At 39.2% G+C, this 25,445-nt stretch overlaps 1 protein-coding gene across 7 annotated transcripts in view; it reads left to right on the forward strand.

Annotated features, from left to right (window-relative positions):
- Positions 1 to 25,445, forward strand: part of birc6 (baculoviral IAP repeat containing 6) — a 101,729-nt gene that overhangs the window by 55,685 nt on the left and 20,599 nt on the right. For 4 of the 7 annotated variants that reach the window (XM_067475878.1, XM_067475912.1, XM_067475886.1 and 1 more), the window contains exons 57-65: positions 457 to 588; positions 1,317 to 1,478; positions 1,604 to 1,777; positions 3,817 to 4,040; positions 6,155 to 6,488; positions 6,907 to 7,124; positions 8,471 to 8,635; positions 9,301 to 9,472; positions 24,393 to 24,615. In XM_067475878.1, coding sequence (XP_067331979.1) covers positions 457 to 588; positions 1,317 to 1,478; positions 1,604 to 1,777; positions 3,817 to 4,040; positions 6,155 to 6,488; positions 6,907 to 7,124; positions 8,471 to 8,635; positions 9,301 to 9,472; positions 24,393 to 24,615 — 1,804 coding nt within the window. Of the gene's footprint in view, positions 1 to 456; positions 589 to 1,316; positions 1,479 to 1,603; positions 1,778 to 3,816; positions 4,041 to 6,154; positions 6,489 to 6,906; positions 7,125 to 8,470; positions 8,636 to 9,300; positions 9,473 to 23,634; positions 23,679 to 24,392; positions 24,616 to 25,445 lie in introns of those variants that run through there. The other 3 variants (XM_067475905.1, XM_067475920.1, XM_067475930.1) reach the window with 2 other exon arrangements.

The following is a 25,445-nucleotide window of genomic DNA, read 5'->3' on the forward strand; positions in this document are numbered from 1 at the left end:
GGAATGTCTCTATCAAGGCTTTTGGCTTCGATGCAATAATTGAAACTTTGGAGTGTATTGTGGCAGCCAGATACAGACAAATCGAGACATCAGGGAGTGATAGAAAGCTGTTGTCAGTTCTTTCAAATTTAGCTCTGTGATCAAGAGAAACGAGTTACTCGTTACTAAAACCAGTTTACTACTAAATATATGGCATCAGCTTCCATGACTGTTTTTGTAGTCATCCCCATATATTTACAGTATTAGATCAGACTCAGTTCTGTAGGCATCAGGCAGAGGATTCTTTGGATTTGAACTATTCTTTCAAATCCAAGGTGATTTTGATTTGCCCAAAAAAAGCATTTTTTGCGCACAATATGAATAATTTTTACTTTTATTTTTTAAAATAAAAAATTTATAATTTTATATTAAATTAAGAATCACACTTGCTTTTCTTCTGTTTTCTGTTCTACACAGACACACCCAGTATCACAGCCAAGCTGATCAATGAGCAGAAAGAGGATAAGGAGAAGAAAAACCATGAGGAAAAGGAGAAGATGAAAGCTGACAATGGCTTTCAGGACAACTACAGTGTTGTTGTGGCCTCAGGTGCTGATTTATTTTTATCTGTGCTGAGCTCTTTCAGCCATCAGCTAATAAGCCAATTTCTGCTGCTCAACTGAACAGCATTAATTTGATAATTGAAAACTGATGAAAAAAGTTTCCAGTGATTAAAAAAAGTTAGACTATAAAATCGAGTCAGTTTCAAATGTAATGGAAATGTTATACCCTCAAATAGTCCCAAGATCCTTATTCAGGTCAGACAGTGATTGTAAATTTCACTTCTTACCTTAGAAAATGTCTTAAACAGTGAATGGTAAAATTGTAAATGGTCTTTTGTACGTATTTGCACTCAAAGTGCTCTACACTGCTTCTTATTCATGCATTTACGGTAACAATCACACACACACACTTACACACTGACGGGGGAGCTGCTATGCAGCTGGCCAACACTCACCGGGAGCAACTAAGTTGGGGTTCAGTGTCTTGCTCAAGGACACTTTGACATATGATCAAAAGAGCTGGAGATTGAACTAACAACTATGGGACTGGTAGACAACCGCTTTATCTTCCTGTGACACAGTCGCCCCCCGGGGGGGAACTTAATAGTGCTGCTGTAGCTAACTCCCAGTATTTGAAACTATTTCAAATCTCCATAGTCTGCCATTGCTTAAAAAAATGACTTCAATGAGTCAGTGAAGATTTTGTTACAGTTCCTTTATCTCACCGCATGGGAACAAGACTGACATATCCATGTTGTCTGTGTCTGCCATCAGGTTTAAAGTCCCAGTCTAAACGGGCTCTTTCAACTCCTCCTCGACCTCCATCAAGGAGGGGTCGTGTGATGAGTGATAAGTTGACTGCTTCATCTGGTGTGGACCCCTCAGCTAAAACCATCAGTGTGCCTGTCTTCCACCTCTACCACAAACTGCTTCCAGGTACCATATACACACATGCTAGATCAACATTTGGGCAGCAAGAGATGAAAGTGTTTCAGTTAAATGTGTAAACAAAACAGCCACTGAACTTGTACTGAAATAAATGGTTTGATTTGCCCTGTCAGGTCAACCCCTCCCCCCTGAGATGACCCTGGCTCAGCTGCTGACGCTACTGTATGACCGCAAGCTACCACAGGGTTACCAGTCCATCAATCTTACAGTCAAACTAGGTTCAAAGGTCATCTCGGACCCTGGCCTCTCCAAGACAGACTCCTTCAAGAGGCTCCGCACAGAGAAAGGTACATAAACATGTTCCTATATAGTTCTGCAGGAGGATCTATTTCAAGTTAAAATACAACCCTAATTCCAAAAAAGTTACTTGGATGTGTAAAACCTAAATAAAAACAGAATGCAATTCTTTTCAAATCTCATCAATCCATATTTTATTCACAATAGAACATAAACAACATATCAGATGTGCAAACTAAGACATTTTTCCATTTCATGGAAAATATAAAACAAAGTTTGAGAGTGTTGTTTACCATTGTGTAGCATCCCCTCTACTTGAGGGGATGCTTGTGTAATGTCTGGGAACAACAAAATCCAGCAATAGTTGCACCAAATGTTTTCTACTGGTAAATGGTCTGGACTCCAGCCAGGCCAGTTCAGCATCTGGACTCTTCTCCTGTGAAGCCATGCTGTTGTGATGGATGCAGTATGTGGTTTAGCATTGACTTGCTGAAATATGAAAGTTCTTCCCTGAAAGAGACGTCGTCCGGATGGGAGCGTATGTTGCTCTAAAACCTCTATGTACTTTCCAGATGTGTAAGCTGCCCACACCATAGGCACTAATGCCCCCCATACAATTAGAGATGAAGGCTTTTAAACTGTCTGCTGATAATAAGCAGGATGGTCCCACTCCTCTTTAGTCCACAAACAGGGCACCCAGATACAGTTCCTGAGCCCGTGCAGTGATGTCCAGTAGAGAGTCAGGCCTGATTTTAATGCAGTGCTGCCTGAGGGCATGAAGATCACAAGCTTCCTGTTTTGACGCTCCTGATTCCTCATGATTCTCTGACTCTTTTCATATTTTTATATGCTTTAGATGGTGGGATCTTCAAAGTCTTCACAATTTTATGTTGAGGACCAGTTTCTATAAATAGTTTCACAATGTTTAGATAGTTTGTCGCAGATTGGTGAACCTCTGGCCATTGTTACATTCCAGAAGCTCTGCCTCTCTAAAATGCTCCTTTTATACTCAGTCATGTTACTGACCTGTTGCCAGTTAACCTAAATAGTTGTCATCTGCTCCTCAATTTGTTTTGGATTTGCCGCAATTACTTCTGATCCAACTTTTTTTGAGATGTGTTGCTGCCATCAAATTCAAAACGAGCCAATAATTTCCATGAAATGGTGAAATGTCTGTTTCAACATCTGATATGTTGTGAATTAAAAATGGATTGATGATATTTGCAAATTATTGCAATCTGTTTTTACATTTACATTTTATACATCCTCCCAACTTTTTTGAATTGGGGTTGTAATATTCCCACCATAAAAAAGCCGTTGTAATCCTATACTCAACTTGGCATAAGATTCCCAGTTGAGATCTTTGACCTGATCTAACTTATTTCACCTGCTCCATTGAAATTCACCATGAGATTTATCAAGGGTTTTGTTTCATGAACACTTTTGCAGCTGCAGTGTCATTGGTAAAAATGATTTAGCGTTGCTTTTTAGTTCCATCCTGTTTTGTGTTCACACAGTCCATAAATAGGTATAAGCAAGAGGAGTAAACACAAAGTTTTATACACCGACAGGTAAATTATTTGACAGTTTTGATGAGAGTCATCCTGCGTCATGTGCTCATGATGCTCTTCACTGAACCTAATGACTCTAACTGTCTGGTGTCAAAAAGACCTTAAAAAGAAACAGAAGAGATAAATATAAAAACATCTGCTTTCCCATGAAAGCTGACTGTAACCTGATTACGTACGTTAAGGTAAATGCACTAAATGAGAGCGCAATGCATGTGGGGAGCTACAATAATTAGCTGCAATTCTGGTTGCACAATAAATTTGAACAGACAAGGTAGCACAGCAATGAACTGAAAAGTTGGACAGGGTTTGATGTCTCGTTAACTCCTCGCTTTATGGGAGACCCTGTTAGGTGGCAGTAATAAACAAATCAGCACCAGAATGAGAAATGGAAAAGAAATGTTATTTATTCATTTGAACCTTTTACATTTTTTTAACCACTTTGGAATCAAAATGAGAATCAGTAAAAACAAGAATTGGAATCGGAATTTATGTCAAATGATATCTGACCCAAACAGCAGGTTCTTTGTTTGCTCTTCTTGCAGTGGATCACTGTGACATGCTTAACAGCTGTCCTGAGGATGAACCAATGACGGTCAGTGAAGAAGGTCTGGACACTGCCACTGACGAGTCCTTATTGGAGACCAACCCAATCCAGTCACCACTCCAAGTCTTTGCAGGCATGGGTGGCCTGGCCCTCATTGCAGAGAGGCTGCCTATGCTCTATCCTGATGTCATTCAACAGGTGAGACTCGTAGGCATATGGTCAAGCGGGGTTATAGTATAGTGTTCTGCACAGTGTTAGAATTTGAAAATATCTCCATCACAGAAATAGAAATGATGGCGGCCATATTATATGCAGTGCAGCTCATGTCAAATGCTTATTTTGACAGTTATATTGGTTCTTTTAACCATATCATAAAATTAAAGGACTTTTTTTCCCCTAAATAATCTCATTGTTGACAATTGTCTTTTTTTTTAAGGTTTGCTGTATTGCCTTAGTGTTCACTGGTTCACTTAGTAGCTTTAGTATCTTGTTTGTTATTAATCTAAATAGGGCTGTGCAATAATTGTAATTATGCCTTTCAAGGTTTATCAAAACAAAATAATCAAAAAACTTTTTTTGCCCCTTATTGTTTTTCAGTGATAAATGGTAAATGGTATTATTGGTACCCAAAGCACTTTACACTGCTTCTTATTCTTAATGACTACGTAGCTCTTACATCGATTATAATGAAGTGTTTTGACAACTAGTCTCTGAGCACATCAGAGACTGCCTTCCACCCTCCTTTGACTGTCACCAGTTTACGTATAGAGCTAACTGATCCATGGAGGATGCTATTGCCACAACACTTCATTAAGCGCGTTGTCATCTGGAAAACCAGAAGAGCTTTGTGAGGTTGCTCTTGGTGGTTTACAGCTCTGCATTCAACACAATCATCCCGCATATATTGCTCACCAAACCTTCTAACCTGCACTGACTGATTCCGCCCACACCTTTCTCACACTCACTGGTTCTCCTCAGGGATTCGTGTTGAGACCCCTTCTGTTTGCCCTTTATTCCTATGACTGCACTGCTTTCTACCCAACAAACACTATCATCAAGTTTGCCCATGATACCACTGTGGTTGGGCTCATCTGTGGTGGAGATGAGACGACATAGAGGGCTGAGGTGGAGAACCTGTCCGTCTGGTTCTCACGGAACAACCCGATATTGAATGTCCATAAAACTAAAGAACTAATTATGGAGTTCAGTACCACGTCCTCCTCTTTAGCAATGGGGAATGTGTGGAAACTGTCTCCACTATCAGATTCCTGGGCATCCACATTTCGGATGACCTCTCCTGGTCTCCCCATATCAAGGCCTCAGTGCAGAAAGCTCAGCAGTGGCTACAGGTCCTCTGGAAAAATAACTTGGACAAGAAGCTGGCTTTTTATCACGCCTCTGTGGAGAGAGCATACTGACATATGGTCTGGGTGCATGGTACGCAGATGAGGACAGGAAAACTGCAGAGGGTGATACAACTCAAAGTATCATTGGCTGCCCCCTGCCCTCCCTGGAGGATATATCCTGTTCTCGCTGCCTTAGTAAAATCAAGGTTTTCACACCACCAGGCTAACAAACAGTTTCTTCCACTTGGCCATTCGGATTGCAAAGTGTAATCTCAGGTGCAATTTTTTATTATTTTATTTTATTATTATATTATTTTTTTAGTGCACTGTTGTTTTTGAGAAGAGCACCATAGTTTTGTTGTACTCTTTATGTGCAGTGACAATGAAGCCAATTCTATTCTGTTCACACATTTGCTCTCACAAAATATTGCACACACTCACACATCAATGGGGGCCTACATTCACCTAGAGGAACTAAGTTGGGGTTAGTATCTTGCACTAGGACACTTTGACATGTGACCAAAGGAGCCGGGGATCGTGGGTTGACCGCTCTACCTCCTGAGGCAAAGGGGCCCTTATACCAAAGATACCAACATTTTTCACAAGATGATGTTTCATCTGCTAGCTAAGCCTGTTAGCACTCAGTAACACAGTCAGTTTTATTATGACAGATGAAGAGCCAGAAGTGCGATACCAAAGAATTACAATGACAATTTTTGGGGGGAATGTTTAATGGTGGACTCTTAGGTTCAGTTCCAAATAGGCTTAAAGTCAGACTGAGTTGTTAGTAGTTTTAATTTTAGATGAAACATTAATTTATTAGTTTAACAGTTACTGTTTATGTAGCTAGAATAAACAACAAGTTCTGACCGTCTGACCTTGTTCCACATGTATGCGAATGTAACTAACCCTGCTGTGTCTCTGGAAAATGCTCACTGCATTACTCTCTTGACTGGTCATACACAGGTCAGTGCTCCAGTGGTGCCATCAGCTACACAGGAGAAGCCCAAAGACAGTGACCAGTTTGAGTGGGTGACCATCGAGCAGTCGGGCGAGCTGGTGTACGAGGCACCAGAGTCCATCGCCGCTGAACCGCCACCCATTAACAAGCAGCAATCCCAGTCATCCTCATCCTCGTCGTCCTCAGTACAGACCATGTCGCCCATTCCTGCTCACTCACTGGCAGCTTTTGGGCTGTTTCTGCGCTTGCCAGGGTACGCAGAGGTGCTCCTGAAGGAGAGGAAGCATGCACAGTGTCTGCTGCGCCTGGTGCTCGGGGTCACGGATGATGGAGAAGGCAGTAAGTTTAAAAGTACCTCACAGCTGCCAATAATCACATTCATTGAAGTCTCTGTAGAAGTGAAGCTTCCATGATTTTCCCTAGTTCTTCTGTTTTTTTTTATATTTCTACTTGAAATGACAGACCTCGTTAGTGATGTCAGATTATCTTGGCGGAATTGTTTGCGATACAGGTCATGCAGCACATCAGGCTCTCATTGCTAGATCAATGATTTTATTAACCTATTTTTAAGAAGGGAAACATTTTAAAAATAGCAAACTTTTTCAATCTCAAAACCAACATTTTAAGATAATGAATTTTATGATACATTCCACCTATTAGACATAACACTGATTTTATGCCAAAAGACATTTTTAATCACTGAGCAAAATGATTTTTCTCTTCCTGATTTAATTGTCTGCTTTGGCTTCCTCCTCAGGCCATATCCTGCAGTCTCCATCAGCCAATGTGTTGCCCACACTACCGTTCCATGTCCTACGTGCGTTGTTCAGCAGCACTCCTCTGACTACTGACGACGGCGTGCTTCTACGCCGCATGGCTCTGGAGATTGGTGCTATCCACCTCATCCTGGCTTGTCTGTCAGCTCTTAGCCACCACGCCCCACGTAACCCCAATGCCAGCAGCAGTGTCTCTGAGGTTAGTCCACACGCGAACACACCCCAACACACTTATTGTAATATTCTTAAAGACTTTGAAACAATCACACTTTTAAGCAGTAACTTGGCATATGGGCCTCAGGAATGCAGAAATGTCTTTAATGTTGATTTGGTCTTTACTTCCAATTTGGGACAAACATTACAAGTATAGCAGTACAACACACACACATGCATAGTCCCAACATTGACTGTCTTGAGAAAGATAGCTTAGTGTTGATACTGCACAAAAATGTACAAAATTCCCTGTTTTAATTAAATACAAAACGTAATCTGATCTTTATGCAAGTCACAAGTCAGAAGAAAATACTGGGCTCAAACTAATAGCAAAAAACTAACCTTTATTGAAACATTTTACATTGTGCAGGTGTAAAGTAAATACAAATCTTTATCATTATTAACGGGTCAAACATCATTTAGCAGCAGTAACCTCAAATAAGCTTTTGTGGCTGGGAGTTCTCACTGGGAGCAACTAAGTTGGGGTTCAGTGTCTTGCTCAAGGACACTTTGACAGGAGCCAGGGATCAAACCAGCAACTGGATGGTTGGTGAATGACCGCTCTACCTCCTGCGCCATAGTTGACCAACTCATGAACAAGGATAATAATTTTGAAAGATAATTTTGTCCATATTCTAAATGAATAGTATTTTAAGCAGTCCTCATACTATTGATGAAAGGGAGATTTTTAACGGACATCTTCACTGATATTGAACTTGCTTCTTTCGGATCGAGTTGCCAAGTTGCCCTTTTAAAATCTGTACAATATCTTGAAAAGTAACATTTGACATAATTTTTGCTACCACAGGAAAATTTGTGTAAAAACTTTTGTATAACAGAGCTACACAGAAACTGATTTTATAAACTGGATTTTTTGGAAAAAAGTAGTAAAAGTTATATTTAGCTTTACTGACAACAAAGGAAATGTACTTTAGTAGGAAAAACAATGTAGATCAGTTATTGATTATTTTGGGACATTTCCAGCTTATTCACACTCCTTTCAGGCTGCTGATTGGCTGACCGATTGTCTCGCTGTCCTCCCCCACGCACAATTTGTAATGGTGTATACATACTGCACAAGATGATTCTTAAAATTCTCTTTAATATTAGCATCAATATGTATTGATAATTCAATTTGACACTACCCCATACTAATATAGGCAATATAGTCGTCTCAGTGGAGGTGGATAGAATTTAGTACATAGTGCAAAATACAAAAACGTATCATTGCAGAATAGTGTTTACTGTTGTCACAAGAGCTGTGACCACTGTAGTCTGTGAAAATGACCTCACTTATCTGCCACTTGTACATTTTATGTTTTATGTTGACAGCCACAGATATCCAGTTGTCACGGTGGGGGAACCAGTGATGAGCAGCAGCTGTACTGGGCTAAAGGAACTGGTTTCGGTACTGGATCCACAGCCTCAGGGTGGGATGTAGAGCAAGCCCTTACAAAACAACGTCTGGAAGAGGAACACGTCACCTGTCTACTGCAGGTGAGTTTCACAATCAGTGTCACATCATTTTCCATTTTCAAAAGTAAAATGGCAACACAGTGCATTTCAAACAATAATACTATATGTTTTTATTTCTTTTTAATTTCCTCATTTATGTGTCTCACTCTGCAGTCTTTGATTTTTAGAGCTTTGTGACTGCTTACGAATGCACCATGCAGTTTGATTCCCTGAAGTAAGCCTCCAAGATGCTGCTCAATCTAGACTTTGAGCATATTGCAGATGATTAGCTTGAGAAAACCTTCTGCTTTTAACTGCATTTCCAAAGAGTTGCAAACCTGTGATGCAGTATACGTTACAGTGAGAAACCTTAAACAGGTCTTTTAATACATCTACATCTCTGTCTGGAAGCGATTCAGATATTCTTTTTCTCTTTTACAGTCTAATATGTTGATTCCCCTTTAAAAACGTATCTAAACATTGTACAGTTAAAAGGGTAGAAATGCACAGTGGGGCTCTAGATTAGTTCACTAGGGATAGATTCCAGTAATTGGGTTTTAATCTAAGGGGATATAATTATCGGGTAATTTACAGTTAAATTACCAATTGTGTTATTAATTGTATTAGGACAACGTAGAATTTGAATCTGACATAAATAAAATAAACAGTAAGCAAACTTTTTGTGTACTTATTGCTTTGTTCTCTAGGTCTTGGCAAGCTACATCAATCCAGCAGGCTTCAGTAGCTTCCACGGTGCTGATGGCTCTTCAGCAGACAGCAGAGCCCATAACAGCTCAGCACTGCCAGCAGTGCTGCAGGAGCTCTTGAGCCAGTCCTGCCTTATCCCTGCCATGTCCTCCTATCTACGCAATGATTCAGGTAGGATGGTTGTTTTTACAAATAAAGGGGATGAGGTGGCATCTAAAAACACAGAAACCGTTTTTTCCCAAATATCTGTTTTATGTTATTCCCATCTTTTATTTTGCTAACACATCAAGTGTAATGGTCTCATAATATTCCCTCATAGTAATAATTTATATAGAATGTTATGGACCACAAAACAGCACTGGTTAGACGACGCATGTTTTTTAATTTTGTAATTTTTTACTTGCCAATCACGGTGCACTACTGTACTGTGAAATAACAGTTACCACAATTTAAACACATACATTGATGTGGGACACAACAAGTAGACTAGGTAACTCCAGGAAAACAAAGCAGAATTATTTTTGGGAATTTAACCATTTGAAACCCCCTCCTCCATCAAAAAAATACAGAACACACAGGCCACTGCCATCGGTGAATCCTGTCTGATTTGCTTACAGGCTGGTGCCAGTCAGCAAAAGCAAAAAACCTGCTATACGGCTGTATGACCAACAAATCGGTGCATCCCTAGTATTTTTCATTGTTACCTGCATGAAGGTCTACATGTGCACAACTTCAATACCAATTGTTTTGTCCATAGACTGTTGGATAAATCGATACAAGAATCAGAGATTTAGCAGCATATGTCAAAATTTAATTTTGAACTCTCACATGTGCCATATGACCATGGAAGCTTTAGTGTTTCTACTACTGTTATTTTACCACCTCTGCATCAATGAAGCTACAGTATATGCAAAGTACAGAAACACCTCTGTGTGACAAAGTTCAACAGCAGTTTCACACCAAACTTTATGAAGGAGGATTTATTGTGTGACTTAGAATAAACTGACTTACTTTTAGTTGTAGTTGTTTCTAATAAAGAAGTGAAAGTTAATTCAGTTCAGTGTACAACAACATAAACTAAATATCTTTGCAAATTAAACACTCATCTCAATTACTGGCTGAAGTTTAAAAAGAGAGAATATAGAAACTAGTCACCACCCCAGAAAGTTCCCCAGAGCTTGTACTGTAGCAAGTCGGTTGCTAAATGGTTACTGCTCAGTAGTCTACATATAAGACAGCTTTCAGTTGTGCATGTTTATAGTAATTTAAGGATTAGCCAACACATGGCTGGATGAGCGATCAGAGGCCGAGCCTGTTAACGGGTTTTACATGTGTGCTAATGTGGCGACTGTGGCCCAGAAGGTAGAGCGCTCCTCCATTCACATGTCGGAAGTGTATTACCTGAGTTGCTCCCAACGAGAATTTGCCAGCTGCACAGCAGCTCCCCTATTGGTGTGTGAGTGTGTGTGATTGTGAGTGCGAATGGATGAATGATAAGAAGTGTAAAGTGCTTTGAGCCACCAATAGGTATAAAAGCGGTATTTAAATGCAGACCATTTACCATACTATTAAAAAAAAAATTAATATGTGACATTCATACGTTAGTGACTTCTGGCCAATCTATTCAAGTGCCAGTAAAATGCATCCAGTTTAGTTACTGACACTGATGGCCCAAAATATTTTAGTCAAAAACACTGAGCTGGCAGTTTCGGTTGCAGATGTGTCTGCAGACATTTTTCGTTACGTAGGCAGTGTTAGCACAGACCTCGGCCAATGCACATTAAAAGTGTCAAAGATTGGCCCGATTCATTGGCCAACCACTGTCCACTGGATGTTAACTTGTTACAGATCTAGATCTTAGACAGATGAAAACAGCTGGCCAAATAAACAGTACTTGGGTTGCAGCAAATTTACGTCAGTGGCCTGTGTGAGTATGTTGTTGAAACACTGGCTTGGTTTGTGTCTCTGCAGTGCTTGTGTGTGTGAGATGCACCTTCTCGTCTTCATTTCATGAGGTAAAACAGCAGTTTGACATAGTGGCATTGTTGTGCAAACGTGCCCACTGCTTACTGTTGCTGAAAATTGATTTTGGTTTTTGCGACTTTGACCATCTTTAAATGTTGAAATGCTTACGTATCTAGTGTATATGTGTGTGTGTATGAAATTACTCTATTAATAATTGCAATAAATCAATAAAATGATTCATCATAATTTATTAGCAGATTTATATTATGTATTTTAAGTATCTGCATCTGAACAATAACTTAAGCTTTCAAATAAATGTAGTAGTAAATGTTAGGGTACAGTGTTTCTCTCCAAATTGTAGTTGAAATTAAATGATAAGCTGAATCACATCGTATTGTATTGTAATAAATGTAGCTGTATCATTTTTGTGGCAAATCGTGGCCCATGTATCAAGTTGGTGATGTTAGAGAGGGAGAAATTTTTCGTCCCCACTAAAAGAGTTAAAGTGTGGCTGTAATTCACGTGGAGAGTAAAACCTTGATGGGCAGAAAATGTTTCAAAATAACATCATGCAAAGGTAATGAAGCAGAAGGCTGCATCGTGTCGGAGTCCCTGGTCTCCATTATTGGGACCGATGAAAACAGCAGCCTTTCCTTGGGTTAGTAATGTGACGCTGAGTGCAGAGTTATAAAGTAGGAGACACCTATTGTTGTATGAGGATAGTCAATATTTGTTAGCTCCTGTCTAATATTTTGCTGTTAAACTCAGATATGTATCACAGCATTGGTTGCCACATATAGACATAGACAAAAGTCGTTTTGCGGATCTATATTAAAAATGCAGTGTGTAAGATTTAGTAGTGAGACTGCAGATTGTATCCATCATACCACCACCCCTTCCTATCCTGTAAGAGTCACGTCATCCACCGTGGCAATGACACGGTGTAGGAATCATGCCTTAGAAGACTGCATAGATCAAATCCTTCAAAGGATGAAACATGGCAGTACAACATGGTGGCCTCTATAATGCGAGGCTCATGCTAAGCTAAAGAAAAATGCAGCACGTAATGTACATAATGCTGCTTTGCAGAAGTATCTGTGTGTCAGTGCACCCTGTTGCAAAATGACCAGCTAAAAAAAGCATTGTGAGTTTTGTAATTGCTCCTCATTTTCTGTTAAATGCTTGACACATTTACGTGCACCTATGTGTAAAATTTGACATTTATAACCCTTTTTTTGTTATGTGCTTCGGTTCTATTGGTTCCACAACAACAATGATCTAATACTATTTATTAGTTCCTGCCTCGGGCGACTGTGGTGCAGGAAGGTAGAGGGGTTGTCCACCAATCTCACGGTTGTTGGATCAATCTCCACCTCCTCCAGTCACATGTCGAAGTGTCCTTGAGCAAGACAGTGAACCCCACCTTAGTTGCTCCTGGTGAGTGTTGGCCCCATCAGTGTGTGAGATTGTGAGTGTGAATGGGTGAATAAGAAACTGTAAAGTGCTTTGAGTGCTAATAGGTAGAAAAGTGCTATATAAGTGCAGAACATTTACCATTTATCATTCAATAATGCTCATGTAACTTAATTGAGCGACTGTTAATGTGTATTTCTGGAAAACTAGCACTGTGCTTCATAGTATCTAGTATTTTAAACTAGGTTACTGGGTTAGAACAATCAGTTTGTGTACACAGATATAAAACTGGGTTGAAGCTCATGGGCGGGTTGGGGTATTCAGATGGCTGCAGTCTGCAATATTACCACTAGATGCCACTAGTGGATGGTTCCAAATCAGGACCATCCTGACTTGATTACATTATCATGTCTAGTTCTCTTCATGTTTTGGCCATGTGCTAAAGCCTCTTTTCTTCAATCACACCCAATACAACTTGTATGCTTAAAATTCAGTAACAGAGTAGAGTTGTTTGGACATAAATGGTTATTAGAAAACACAAAAGCAAAGAAACGGCAATCAGCAATCATGAAACTTTAACTTAATTAGCTACCAATGGTAATTACCAATGGTTAGTTTTATTAGTTTGGGGGGGGGTTGTCAAAGGACAACACCTCTCCTTACCTGTACCATTAGGAGGCATAGTTTAAGTTTACTTGAAGATATGAAATTAATGGAAAAATCCACATCCCAATCTCTTCTAGCAAAATAAACTAATTTCTCCTACTTACCCCTAAACACATTTTTGGCCTTTATTCTAACCTTTCTTACCATTGTCAAACATTACGGTTTCCTTCCTTTGCCCAACACGTTATCAAGGGTGTGTTTTTTGTTATATCTACCGATTATAGGCTTTTCCACCCTGGTAAGTAAATGCTACTTTTTAAGAAGAAGTGATTCACCTCCTTCTGGGAAAAGGAGTTATACATACAAATTAGTATGTTTACTTGAAGGATTTCCCCCAACTGGTGGCAGTAAGAAGCCACTGCAGTGTCTTACAATGTTTGTCCTGTGGGTTTGTGAATAGCCATGAGTCATGCATGCAAACGTCAGCAATACTGCAACCAGAAACTTTAGGCTGGGGGTCTCACAGACATCTGCATTAAGTTAGACTTCTCTAAAGGGATGTGATTATGGAGATTTCATTTTTTTTCATGCACTGGTCAAACAAGAACATCAAATGTCCTCCACTTGGAGGAACACATTTATGTTCTTTCACTGACTAATGGAAGCGTATCAGATGCCAATATAATACTCAGACTGGATTTTAAAACTCTGGGAAGTTTTCTCTAGTTGTAAAAGTAAATGTTTAAGTTAAATGCAACGCACCTGTAACGCATGCTTGCATGTGTGCAATTCAGTGCCTTACCAAGTTGCATTGCATTAAATTTTAACCAGATGCAATTATGTGTCACACAAGTTGTAACAAGATACCACATTTTTAGCATGCTGTAGGAATGTAGTAGAAATTTTAAATATAAATTTTTTTTAATTAAATTTTTGGAAATAGATGAGCTAATGTTCTTTACTAAGATTGGGTGGGACACATTTTTCATATATTAGTGATTGGACCATGTCACCTGTCACCATACATTTGCCTGTGATGATCCACATTCTTTTTATACATTTTTTTTTGGGGGGGGGTTCAAATATAATGGTGGACTGTTCTTATTGCTGAATATGCTCTGATCTTTATTGTTCAAATACCCCACAATACATCTAGAGTTTATCTAAATATGCATTTAAAAATTTTAACACATAAAAAGGTTTTCTGACCCAAAAAGCATCAACCATGAAATGACAGCCCACCTGCAATCACCACAATATTTAAAAGAATGACAAAGCCAAAGTAGAACAGAGGCCACTTTGACCTTACAAGTAAATAAGCTATATTGTTTAATCACAAGTCGATGTTATTCTTTCATTTCCTATCTCCAGATTTCACAAATGCATTTTACATAAAAATGTCATCCAACCTCTGACCCTCGTCTCACATCCTGTTTTTTTATTTTCACAATTTGAGGATTTTTTTTAAGGTATTTCTAGAAATTCATCCCCAAAATGATGTCAGTCGTGGCAGGTATGCTTTTAATCTTTATGATTAACTGAAAATGAGTTTTTTTTCCCGGAGCAGCTACCCAACATCTGAATCTGCCTTTTAAAAATGTTGCTTAAAAGCTCTTTAAGTTATGTAGCAATTAAAAACCAGCCAACTTGTACATTACTTAAGAATGCATGGAAAAGCATGTGTGTTGTCCACTGGGCTTTCTTATTTTTCTAAATTGTTCAGCAGTCTAAGCAGTCTAAGAAAATGAGATTGAGGGGAAGTTTGTATTTTAGATCAGGGCCACAGTCCTTGCTGGGAGTTTGGTATTGTCCATTTGGCTCTGCTAACCCTAATTCCAGCATAACTCTGTTCCTGCCATGTCCTCCAGCCCTTTGTTATCTCCCTGGCTCATGACTGTGACTTGGCACTATGGCTTCTTTGTATTCATTCTTGGACAGTCTGTCCAGTTTCTTCCTCCTCTCTTTGGGAAAGGTTTTCATGTCAGACTACTTTCCCCAACACTGCTGCTCACCTCAGTGTTTTTGGGTAAGTTGTATCTTGGAATCCAAAGTCTTCTGTGTTGGCACTTCACAGCGTGGTATAGATGTAAACAAAAACAATTACAAAGAGGTTAAGAAATGTGCCAACGATGCCCAACATGGCCAAGATAGACTCCTCCTGCTCCTCCTTGACCTCCAATGCTCGAACGTCCTCAATGGTGATGACTGTGGTGCCCATGATCCTGATTCTCATCTATCTTGGCAAGGAGACACTTACCTGGAATAAAAATTTTACAGACCATGTCAGGAGTCATCAAACAAAAATGGAAAGCCAAAACAGAACATGGGTAAAATTACCATTCAGCTTTTAAGGCTTAGCAGTGCTTTTTTTTTGTCTATGCTCATCAAGCTACTCTGTTTTTGCACAAAAACAGTCCTGAACCGCTCTGAGTCTAAACAGCTCCTCTGATATATTTCTCCCCACCAGACAAATATCAAATGCGAATGGAACAAAACAATGGCCATGCAGAGGAGACTGTTTATGAGCCCCACAGCTGAAACTGAGCTCCTCAGTAACTGCATGTTTGACACTAGCACTTGCTCATTATCATCCTCAGATTATCTGCAATGAAACTGTTAAATCGTCAACAGTAACGCGTAATGGCATTGTGCCATTTCAAAAAGGCAGGATTTTACGCTTGTTAGTGCCTCACACCCATCTCACCTTTTTCCATATGTCATTAATAGAAAACCACCCTCTTTTGGGTAATTGTAAGTAGTTGTTCTGACAACTGTTGTATTATTATAACTAATTACAGTTCAGACCATAGCACCTTCCTAATGGAGGATTCAGAATTTTAGGACAAGGGGCTGTAGACAGTGTCATCGCCATAAGAAATATGTAAGCAAAAGCAACTAAATCATTCTTGGCTTATTATTGGTTTCTCTCTTGATTGTTTTCTTTGAAATGAAAATCAATAAAATTAGAAAAGTGCTGTCAAAAGTGAAAGGGATGAAGAGAGAGTCTCTTACCCTAAAGCATCTAAGGTGTAAGTCATCCTCATCCAGCATGCTTTTTGCATCCTCACTGGAAAATCTTGGCTTTAAGGAAATGCTACATGTGGATCCTTGTGGGAGAATCTGGGAGAGGCTGACTTTGTAGCCACAGTTCCAGTGTCGGAGAGAGGAAATGAAGACTGCAGTTCAGCTTCTACTGTCCTCCAGTCTGTAGCACCACCAGTCAGATTCAACAAGACCCCCACCCTCAACTTCCCTTTTGATTAAGTTGGACCCCACAAGTTTTTACAGTCAGTTTTTATCAGCGCATTTGCATTGCTGCTGCTTGTGTGCTAGCAGCCTCTGTATAGGGGGAAAGGAGACATCCTCCCCCCATTTGCCCCCTCCCACCTTTCCTCTCATCTTCCTCGTCTGTTACTCAAGTTCCTTTTCACTGCTTTGCCTAAACTAAGCGCAAATCCTCCACTTCGCTGGCTTATTGTTTGGTCTCTGCAGCCCCCTGTTCTGTAGCACCCTCCAGTGCTTGCTTTAAATACCTGTGTTGAAGAGAGCAATTAGTGGCTTTTAAGAAAGCCTTTTGCATATTGCTAAAGCCCCCATCCCAACATCATGCACGAATATGTCTGTTCGATTAGCTGCCTCCGTGACACCAAGCCTCTGCTGAGCGAAGTAAGAACAGACAGATCCTCAATTAGCCAAACCTGGCTGGTTATATTCCAGAAGAAAAAAAAAGCTGTAAAATCCCATAGAACACACGTCTGTAGAGAAGCAAGTGCAGTCCGAGCACCAGACAGCTACTGTGGAAATATGGATGTGCACCTACCGCCAGTGACAGCAGTGTTACGGTAGGTCTCCAACACCAGTTTGTCACCGTGGGAGGACTGTGCATTGCATAACCAAGCAGAACGATGGCGAGAGAGTGAGGATAGATTGTGATGGCTGTGCCAAGGAAGGAGAAGTAGCATGGAGCATGAGGGATAGAGAAATACTTACGGAGGAACGAAGAGAAAAGGAGGAGGGAGGGTGAAACGACATTGCTCACACTTAGTGTCTCCTCCTCTTTCACTGCTGTGTGGGCTGCTTGAACACATACACATAAAGCTACCATCTAAACAATACATAAAACCAACTGAAGGGAAAAACAACAAAAAGCAGTGAATTCAGCCCCGCTGTCCCACACAATTCTCAGTTCAATAGCGGCTATTCTGGCAGATCTGTGGACATGGGGAGGATTGGAAGAGGAGGAGGGGACAACAATAGGAGGCAGGGAGGAAATTAAGGATGGTTGAGGCTGGGTGGAGGACAAAGAAGGAGGCAATGGATAGATGTAGTTTGTGAAAGCAGACAGCTGTCTTTGCTCTTTTTATCCTCCCACCCCAAAACACCAACCCACATCTGTCTTTTTATACAGGCAGGCTTACTCGTGTCCGGTGGTCCAACAATTATCCACTCCAGAGGTTGTATTATAAGACACTGAATCAGTATTGGATTTTGCGTTCTGTGATTGAGATGATAACAAGATAATTGCACAGAACACGGTAGGAAACCGTGCACCTCCACGGCTGCACATACAATTTTGCATTACTACCTTTTTGCCCATGAGCCTGCTTTCCCTGCAATAGCTGAAAGAAAAGTCCCTTCCTTACACACTGCCTAGGCAAAACCTGTAGAGACTGACGTTGGTTATGTGTCTGTGGATGCGTACCTGGCGGACTAGACCATGTTCGTCACCCATGAGTTACGAGGTGCCGATTCATCAACTATAAACACAATCTCCCTAGGAATAAAATTTCGGCCTGCATGTGTCCTTTTTTCGCTGCCTTTGGAGCTTAGGCAGATATTCCTTAGTCCGATTCCAAAAGAGGTCTGCAATATACTGGACTGGAGCTCGTACTTATAGTTGTTGTACTACATCTTCTGCTTTTCACTACCTACGTCACGACCAAGTTAACATGTTTTATGGAGATGTGCATTGATGAGCTGATTAACATCATGGAGTCTGGGAGCGGGATCGAAACAGAAAGGAATTGAAAACAATGAAGCAGCTAGACTTTGTTTAACAAATTAGGTTTGGAAATAGAAATAAAATTTGCCTATTTTGTTCTCATTCTATCCATTCAGCATTTTCCCCCTGAAGTGTAGTAATTTGTTTATGCTCTGGTAGCTTTAATATCTACTTAATTTTCAGAAAATACAGGCTTTCTAAACATTAAATCCCACTATGCTGAACATGGACACATTTGCTGTGCAAGTACAATAGAAACACATACGCTGATGTCTCTAATTGTAATGTACAATTTCAGTTTGTTATTATGGCAGCATTAAATCTCCAGGTGCATGCACGGTTCGGGAGGTTTTCTCCAATACAGGAGTGGGCTACATCTCCCATAGTGGAACACTGAATGAATGTCAGAATAAGAACATTGGGTTACTTCACGTAATCCCTGGTTCTTCTATAAGGTGAGGTGTTAAACAATTGTTTCCCTCCTTGCAAAGGCACAGAAAGTAATCTGACAAGAATGAGTTAGGAGGCACGGTCAGCTTTGATAATAAGAAAAGGGCGGAGCCATTGGAGCTTCCGAAGTTGGTCATGCTGAGGCGAATCCCATAATGAAACACCTCACTCTGTTATCTGAACCAGGGATTATGTAAGTAACCCAACATATCTTTAATATATCTAAAACTGTGGAATAAATACTTTGTATATAATACTTTGAACTGCTTAAACATATTCAGTTTAAGTCAATAATTATCTCTGACATTTGAGAATAACGATTAAAATATATTAAATTACTGATGGTGGTTTACAGATACACATAATAAATCAGTGGTGTGGGTGCTATATATGGCCACAGCTATGCCTGATAGTGCGGAATAATATCAACTGAACCTCGCCGATGCAACACAATCATTAAAAATTACTTACTGATTACTATGCTTATGTGCTAATATTTCCATCTTTGTATATCTTTGTATATCTGGATCCCCGGATCCCCCTGCAGTCTTAACAATGAAACCAAATTGTTAGTATGGATCAGAGCTATACTTTGACCAAAAAAACAAACTACTGAATCTGGTTAACATCTCTTCATGAGTTTGAGTTTGACACATTTAAATTATCCTGCATGAACCATGGTTTCCATTATAGAAAGAATTGGATTCTTAATTATGAGTGGAAAAGATTTATATTTTACCTGCAAGTGTGCAGTACTATGTTTGTCATAATTGTTGTGTGAAGTCCTTTTGCTAATTAAGCACATTTGCATAGGCTGTTAATTGGGCTGGCGTTTGAGTAGTCAGTTGTATTTTTCAGCTTTATTTTTTAATATATTCATCATAGTTGGTGTTCAAAAATGGAATAACTGTTAAATACCTTGTCATTCAGCAAACTTGATTTTTTTTCTCCTTCTCTGACATTGTTGGCCAATTCTAAAATTGAAAACAATAAATTATGATTTGATAATATATTTTTGTCGTATTAGTCCTTAAGTATTCTTTAGGTAGTAAGTAGTCCAGAGTGTATATCTACCAAAAATAAGTTATAAGAGTAGCTTGGTTCATAATGTCTGTGCCCAACAATGCAGCTGCTGATCCTTCTGTACTTTAAAAAGGCTCAGAACCTCAGGCCAATTTTTTCTGGTTGTTCCACATGGTCTTACGTTGATGCACATTATCTACAGTGTTCACTGAGGCAGACTGTGTGTTGGCAGAAACATGTCAGAGTCTTACTGTTTCAGTGACTCTCTCCCCTGTTTCATTACCCTAGGGGGCTCAGGAAGACCTGACAGTGTCCAGCCATAAGCTTGAGTCATAGTATTAGCCACCCACTCGGTGTGACCCGCATCCTTCTTCCCCTCTAGGAAGTCAACAGATACCCGTCCCTTGTAGCAGCAACCAACCCACGCACTACCACTTCTGCTCAACCCAAAGTTGAGGCTACTTTAATGTTTTCTACCTTTAATGGCTGTCATATGGCTATTATCAGCTGCCCACCTCTACATTACTGTAAGCCTAGGTTTAAACACTAGTATTAATAAGTACATTACCCAGGTCTATGTAATTATACCAATCAGTCACAACATAACCCTTCCTGTTGTTTTTAATATTATGAACTAATAAATGCTGATGTATCATTGTAGATCAACCCACCTTTCAGCACAGAATGTGTCAACAGTAACCTTTGCCTCTTATGTTTTATTATTACTTTGTGCTTGTATGCTTGTATATATATTTATTTTTATATTTTATTTCTATTTTTTCCCTTTCCTCAAAAAGATCTTTAACTGAGATAAATTCAGGATAAAAACACAATACTGGTTAAAGTATATCTTTCCCTCATCCTCTACCTTTCGTTTTCACGTGCACACCCTGTATAGCACCCGTAGGTCAAAATGTTATTTGCATTCAAGTAACTTGAACTTTAATTGTTAAAATGGTAACATTTGAGAATTGCAATCGCTTCCACATTTCAACACATAAGAAGTAGTTATATTACTGTTGGTTAATAATTTCATCAGCAGTTATTGTGGAACAACCTCTCTCTTGTACAGTTGAACACCCACATTCATTAGTAGCAAGGGTCATTATCAAGTGTGTTCATTGTACACTTGCTGGCCTGTATGCATCTCAGATTGGATCTTTAGAAGTAGGCCGTGGTCTTAAAGTGAATTATGAGCTACGTTGACATGATTAATGTTAAGAAAGGCTTCATACTTGATATTTTTAATATTTACATTGTGTTTATTATGTGGAAAGAATTTCATAGATATTACAAATTTTTAAAGACTTTTTTTCTCACACACTTATAGTGACAGTCAGGTGTCTGGCATTGTGTCTCCCAAATACCCTCTCTTTTTAGAACTGCTATGGCACTAAAGTAATTACCAACACAGGTCCTCTCTTGTTGTCTGTGTGGATACTGCATGTCCCTATGTTCCAAATAATTTCCCAAATACCAAACGTCATTCTTTCAGTGGTAATTCGAGGAATCGTCCTATCTTAACAAGGGATTGTCGGGCAGAAGCAGCAATAAATTGGATTAAAAGTAAGACAGGAGCCATTGGATGATAACAGGAAGGTTTTGGGGTTAATTACAATTTTTGTGTTTGGCATTTGGTAGTAGTGCTGCGTTGTCTGCGTTTGACTCTTTCCAACTTTAAACCTGGGGATGCAAAATTCAAGGTGAGAGGATTTTGTCAATGTAGATTCAAAAAAATATATATAAGATGTGTTTGTTTCTAAATCAAAATTACAATTTTTACAATTACAATTACAATGTGTTTAGATAAAGGATGCATAATATTTTTGAGGCAGTTGATTTGACACTAGATAAGACTAAATGAGTGAAGAGGGAGCCATTCGATTCCAATAGTGGCACTTTTATTTCAAGCTGCCCTTATGTCTACCACACAACAGTAACTCATTGCAGGCACTTCTGTAGAGGTCTACAGGCCCCTGTTAACTGTTAATCAGCCTAAACAACCAAAATGGCTTTACAGCACCTTTCATAGTACATCCCCCAGAAGGCCCTAAATCATAGCAAGTGAGGGCTCGCTCTTTGTAGCACTGCAATGACTGCAGGTCAGCAATATGAACATAGTCATAGCTGTGATGGATGTCTAGCTTCTTTCTGTTTCTGCTTGTCCTTTGGCTGAGATCTGGCTCAGAATTTTCACCTTTCTGTTGCTGCTGCACCACAGTTCTGGCTTCCAATTGGTAATGCTACTTTGATAACTGTATTAAAATAGTATTTTTCCAAAAAATCCGTATAATAGTATAATTTTCTTTATTTTTACCAATGTTATACCAGTTTTATTGCAGATAAATTAATTTATTCCAGCTGCTGTTGTAAGCTGCAAATTAATAATAATCATTTAAAAAAGAAAAAAAAAGTAAGCATTCATTAAGAACGGTGTCACCTTAAAAACAGTTTCAATTGCTGTAACTTTTTTCCAATTTTCTAGATTTCAGTTTGTATATAACGTAAAAACACAGACTAATATTACACAGACACAAGATTGAAGAAATATATTTGCACATTTGGTTTTGTACTTGTCTCTGAAGGGATCTCATAAAATAATGACAAATAGATGATAGTTGAATTAATTTTGTAATTTAACTTTTGTAATCTAAATGACTCCATACTATTGATTTAGTTTAGAAGACAATTTAATTTATAGGTAACAGTGCAGATGTAGTTAGGAGTCCTGGTGAGAGAATGTTTTGGGTACGATACTCCAGCTTGTGTTAGTGTTATAAGTCTGTTCACTGCAAAGCAATAGCTTATACTTTTGTATAGTATAATCTCCATAGTTTTGAGAATGAAAGTAACTGAAATGAATCATATTAGTGCCATTTTGAACTATAACAACATTTTGACCAATAATATTGTTAGATTTGATTAGTTAAGGGGGCCAGGTAGAGCATTAGGTTGGGATAAAGGAGGCCACAGGTTTAAATTCCACCCCAGGAAGTGTGGCCTCGCCCAACCGTCAAGGGCAACCTTGGTGCCCGTCCCAAGACTGGATGAAATGGGAGGGTTGTGGCAGTAAGGGCATCTGGCATAAAAAATCATGCCAAATCAACGTGCAACATGTTCTGCTGTGGCAACTCCTGAAGGGACAAGCTGAAAGCTGCTGATCTTTGATTTGTTGCTTAGTTTACATTTTTGGATGCTTAAAAAAACTGCATGATGCACGTATTTAATAAGAAACTAAATTAGGAAAATTATAATATTGAGCTAATCTTAATTAAAACAGTCATGTTACATACAGCCCAAAAAAAAGATGCATTTTGATATTAATTCAATTCAATTCAACTTTATTTGTATAGCGCCAATTTAAAACAAAGTCATCTCAAATGCAAGTGCATTCTACGCCTGTAAACATCAAATATGTCTGACACTGGAAAGACATGGAAGGAATTTTTAAACACAAATACTCAGAGTAATTACAAAGATATAGTATGTGTAGCAGGGATTGATATTTCATGCTAGGAGACTTTAAGAGGCACTGGTTAAAGAATTTGAGAGCAGGTTAAATCTCAGGGAGGTCAGTGTTTTGCAGATGCCAGGAGTAAGACAGTGGGGAGCAGCAAATTTCAATATAAATGTAAAACAGTCCAGCAACGACAAACAAGAGCTGTTTTATTTATTTTAAGACTGACATTTCAACCCAAGTAAGCGGATACACAAGAATCCCCTCAACACAGACTTAGAAAATGCTGCGGTTTCATTGGTCAATGACCTTTGTATTTGATAGGCTTCTGTTTATAGTGCTGACTGAACTAACACTGTCTGAAAATGAAACCTACACAAACCTACAATGTTTGTCTCGTCTTAAGTATAGACACAGGTCAACCCCTTTCTAACTCTTGTTTCTAAATTTCTATCAATTAGTTTACCTTGGAATTTGATCGTGATTTATTTAAAATTGCACAGTTAACTACTTTATCAGCAGGGTTCTTCAAATTACAGGAATATGTTTAACTTTTCTATGCAGACGATTCTGAACTAACTCATGGATGGATCTGGGTGTTTAGCAGGTGATTTACTTTCACCAACGGATCTGTGCAACTATGCAAAGTCGATGATGAGCCATGAGATATTTCTCAAGTTTATAGGCGTGTTCTCAGTTCTGCTACTGGTGGCAAGCAGCTACTGATAGACCTTTGTAGCACATGAGTCAATCAGTTATTGTTACCCTGCTGTCATGTCATTTCTCTGTATGTACAGTTTCTTTCAATGTAATTGACTATTTTGCATATGTATTTCAACAGAATATACCTGTATCACATTATTTTCACTTTGCTTGCTTCAGAGTTTTATTACTGGAAAATGTGTAGACGTTTTATTTTATAATGTGCAGTTTACAAACCTTTAATATTCATGAAAACTGTGTTTCATATTTAGTTTCAAAATTGTCTAAAGAACTTTAGGATTTATCCCAATGTGAATTAATCATCATGTACCAAATTGAATTAGATTCAGTTTTTTGTGAATTGAAATTCTATTGGGAGACCAGTGCCAATTAATCAGGCGTCTATAGTGCGGCCTCAGTTTCTTCTGTCCTTTTGGCATCTAAAACTTTGTATCCCCATTGTTTCTTTGCAGTTCTTGATATGGCACGACATGTGCCTTTGTATCGGGCACTACTGGAGCTGCTAAGGGCCATTTCCACCTGTGCAGCCCTGGTACCTCTCTTGCTACCTCTGTCTGGAGACCCAGGACAAGATGAGGAGGAGGAGGACGAAGAACATTCCAAGGGACAGACCTCTGTAGGGATGTTGCTGGCAAAGATGAAGACATGCGTGGATACATACACCAATCGCCTCAGGTGAGATGAAGCAATTAAGATAATATTCACATATTGGGGCTTAATGGAGATTTTCTTTTTTTATGCTAGTAACGCACGTTCTGTTTTAAAGACGCCTCAACTGACTGGTCCAGGGTTTGACAGGGCAAGTGACTGTTGGACTGTCTGCTGCTTGAGAAGCAGATGTGAAGTCACAGTTGTGGTGTTTATAATGCAGTTTCTCTAATACTCTGTGTAATGGTGGGAGGGGCAGCCCCTCCTCACAGCACCCAACAGGTGCTGCTGCCAGTGGGAGAACAAACATGGCACAGCTGAGATGAGACACTTAGGTTGACAACTCTGTTGACAACCATGTAACATTACACGCAGTTAAGAAATTGACTTGAAAAAAGAAAAAGAAATTAGTTTATTAAAACATCTTTAAAACTAGCATAAACATCCAGAAAAAATTCTCCCATCTACCATGTGTGTGAACCATACTAAGTTTGTGTGTAAGGAATTGCTAATTCCTGCGAATACTCTGAAACAAACCAACCATACAAATACAGCTGTCAGTATGTTAAGGTAGCCAATTATTTTAAATTGATGGGTTATGGTATAAGTTACAGAACTGAAATTCACTGTGCTGCAGCAAACATGGAATAATTATATTTTCTTTGACATGAAACAGGAAATTATCGTCAAACTGATTCCTGTCAAGTTAACTAAAGGTCATCGCTCAAAGTAAAAATTACTCTTTGCACCCTATAGTTGCGGTTGAATTTTTTCCTTGTTTATTAGTGAAGTGACATTGTGCGACTTCTGTCCCTCATAAAGTGCATTCAGTGCAGCACGGCTGACTGCTACTGGTT

The sequence above is a fragment of the Channa argus genome, chromosome 1, assembly GCF_033026475.1.
Source record: "Channa argus isolate prfri chromosome 1, Channa argus male v1.0, whole genome shotgun sequence".
Taxonomy (NCBI): Eukaryota; Metazoa; Chordata; class Actinopteri; order Anabantiformes; family Channidae; genus Channa; species Channa argus.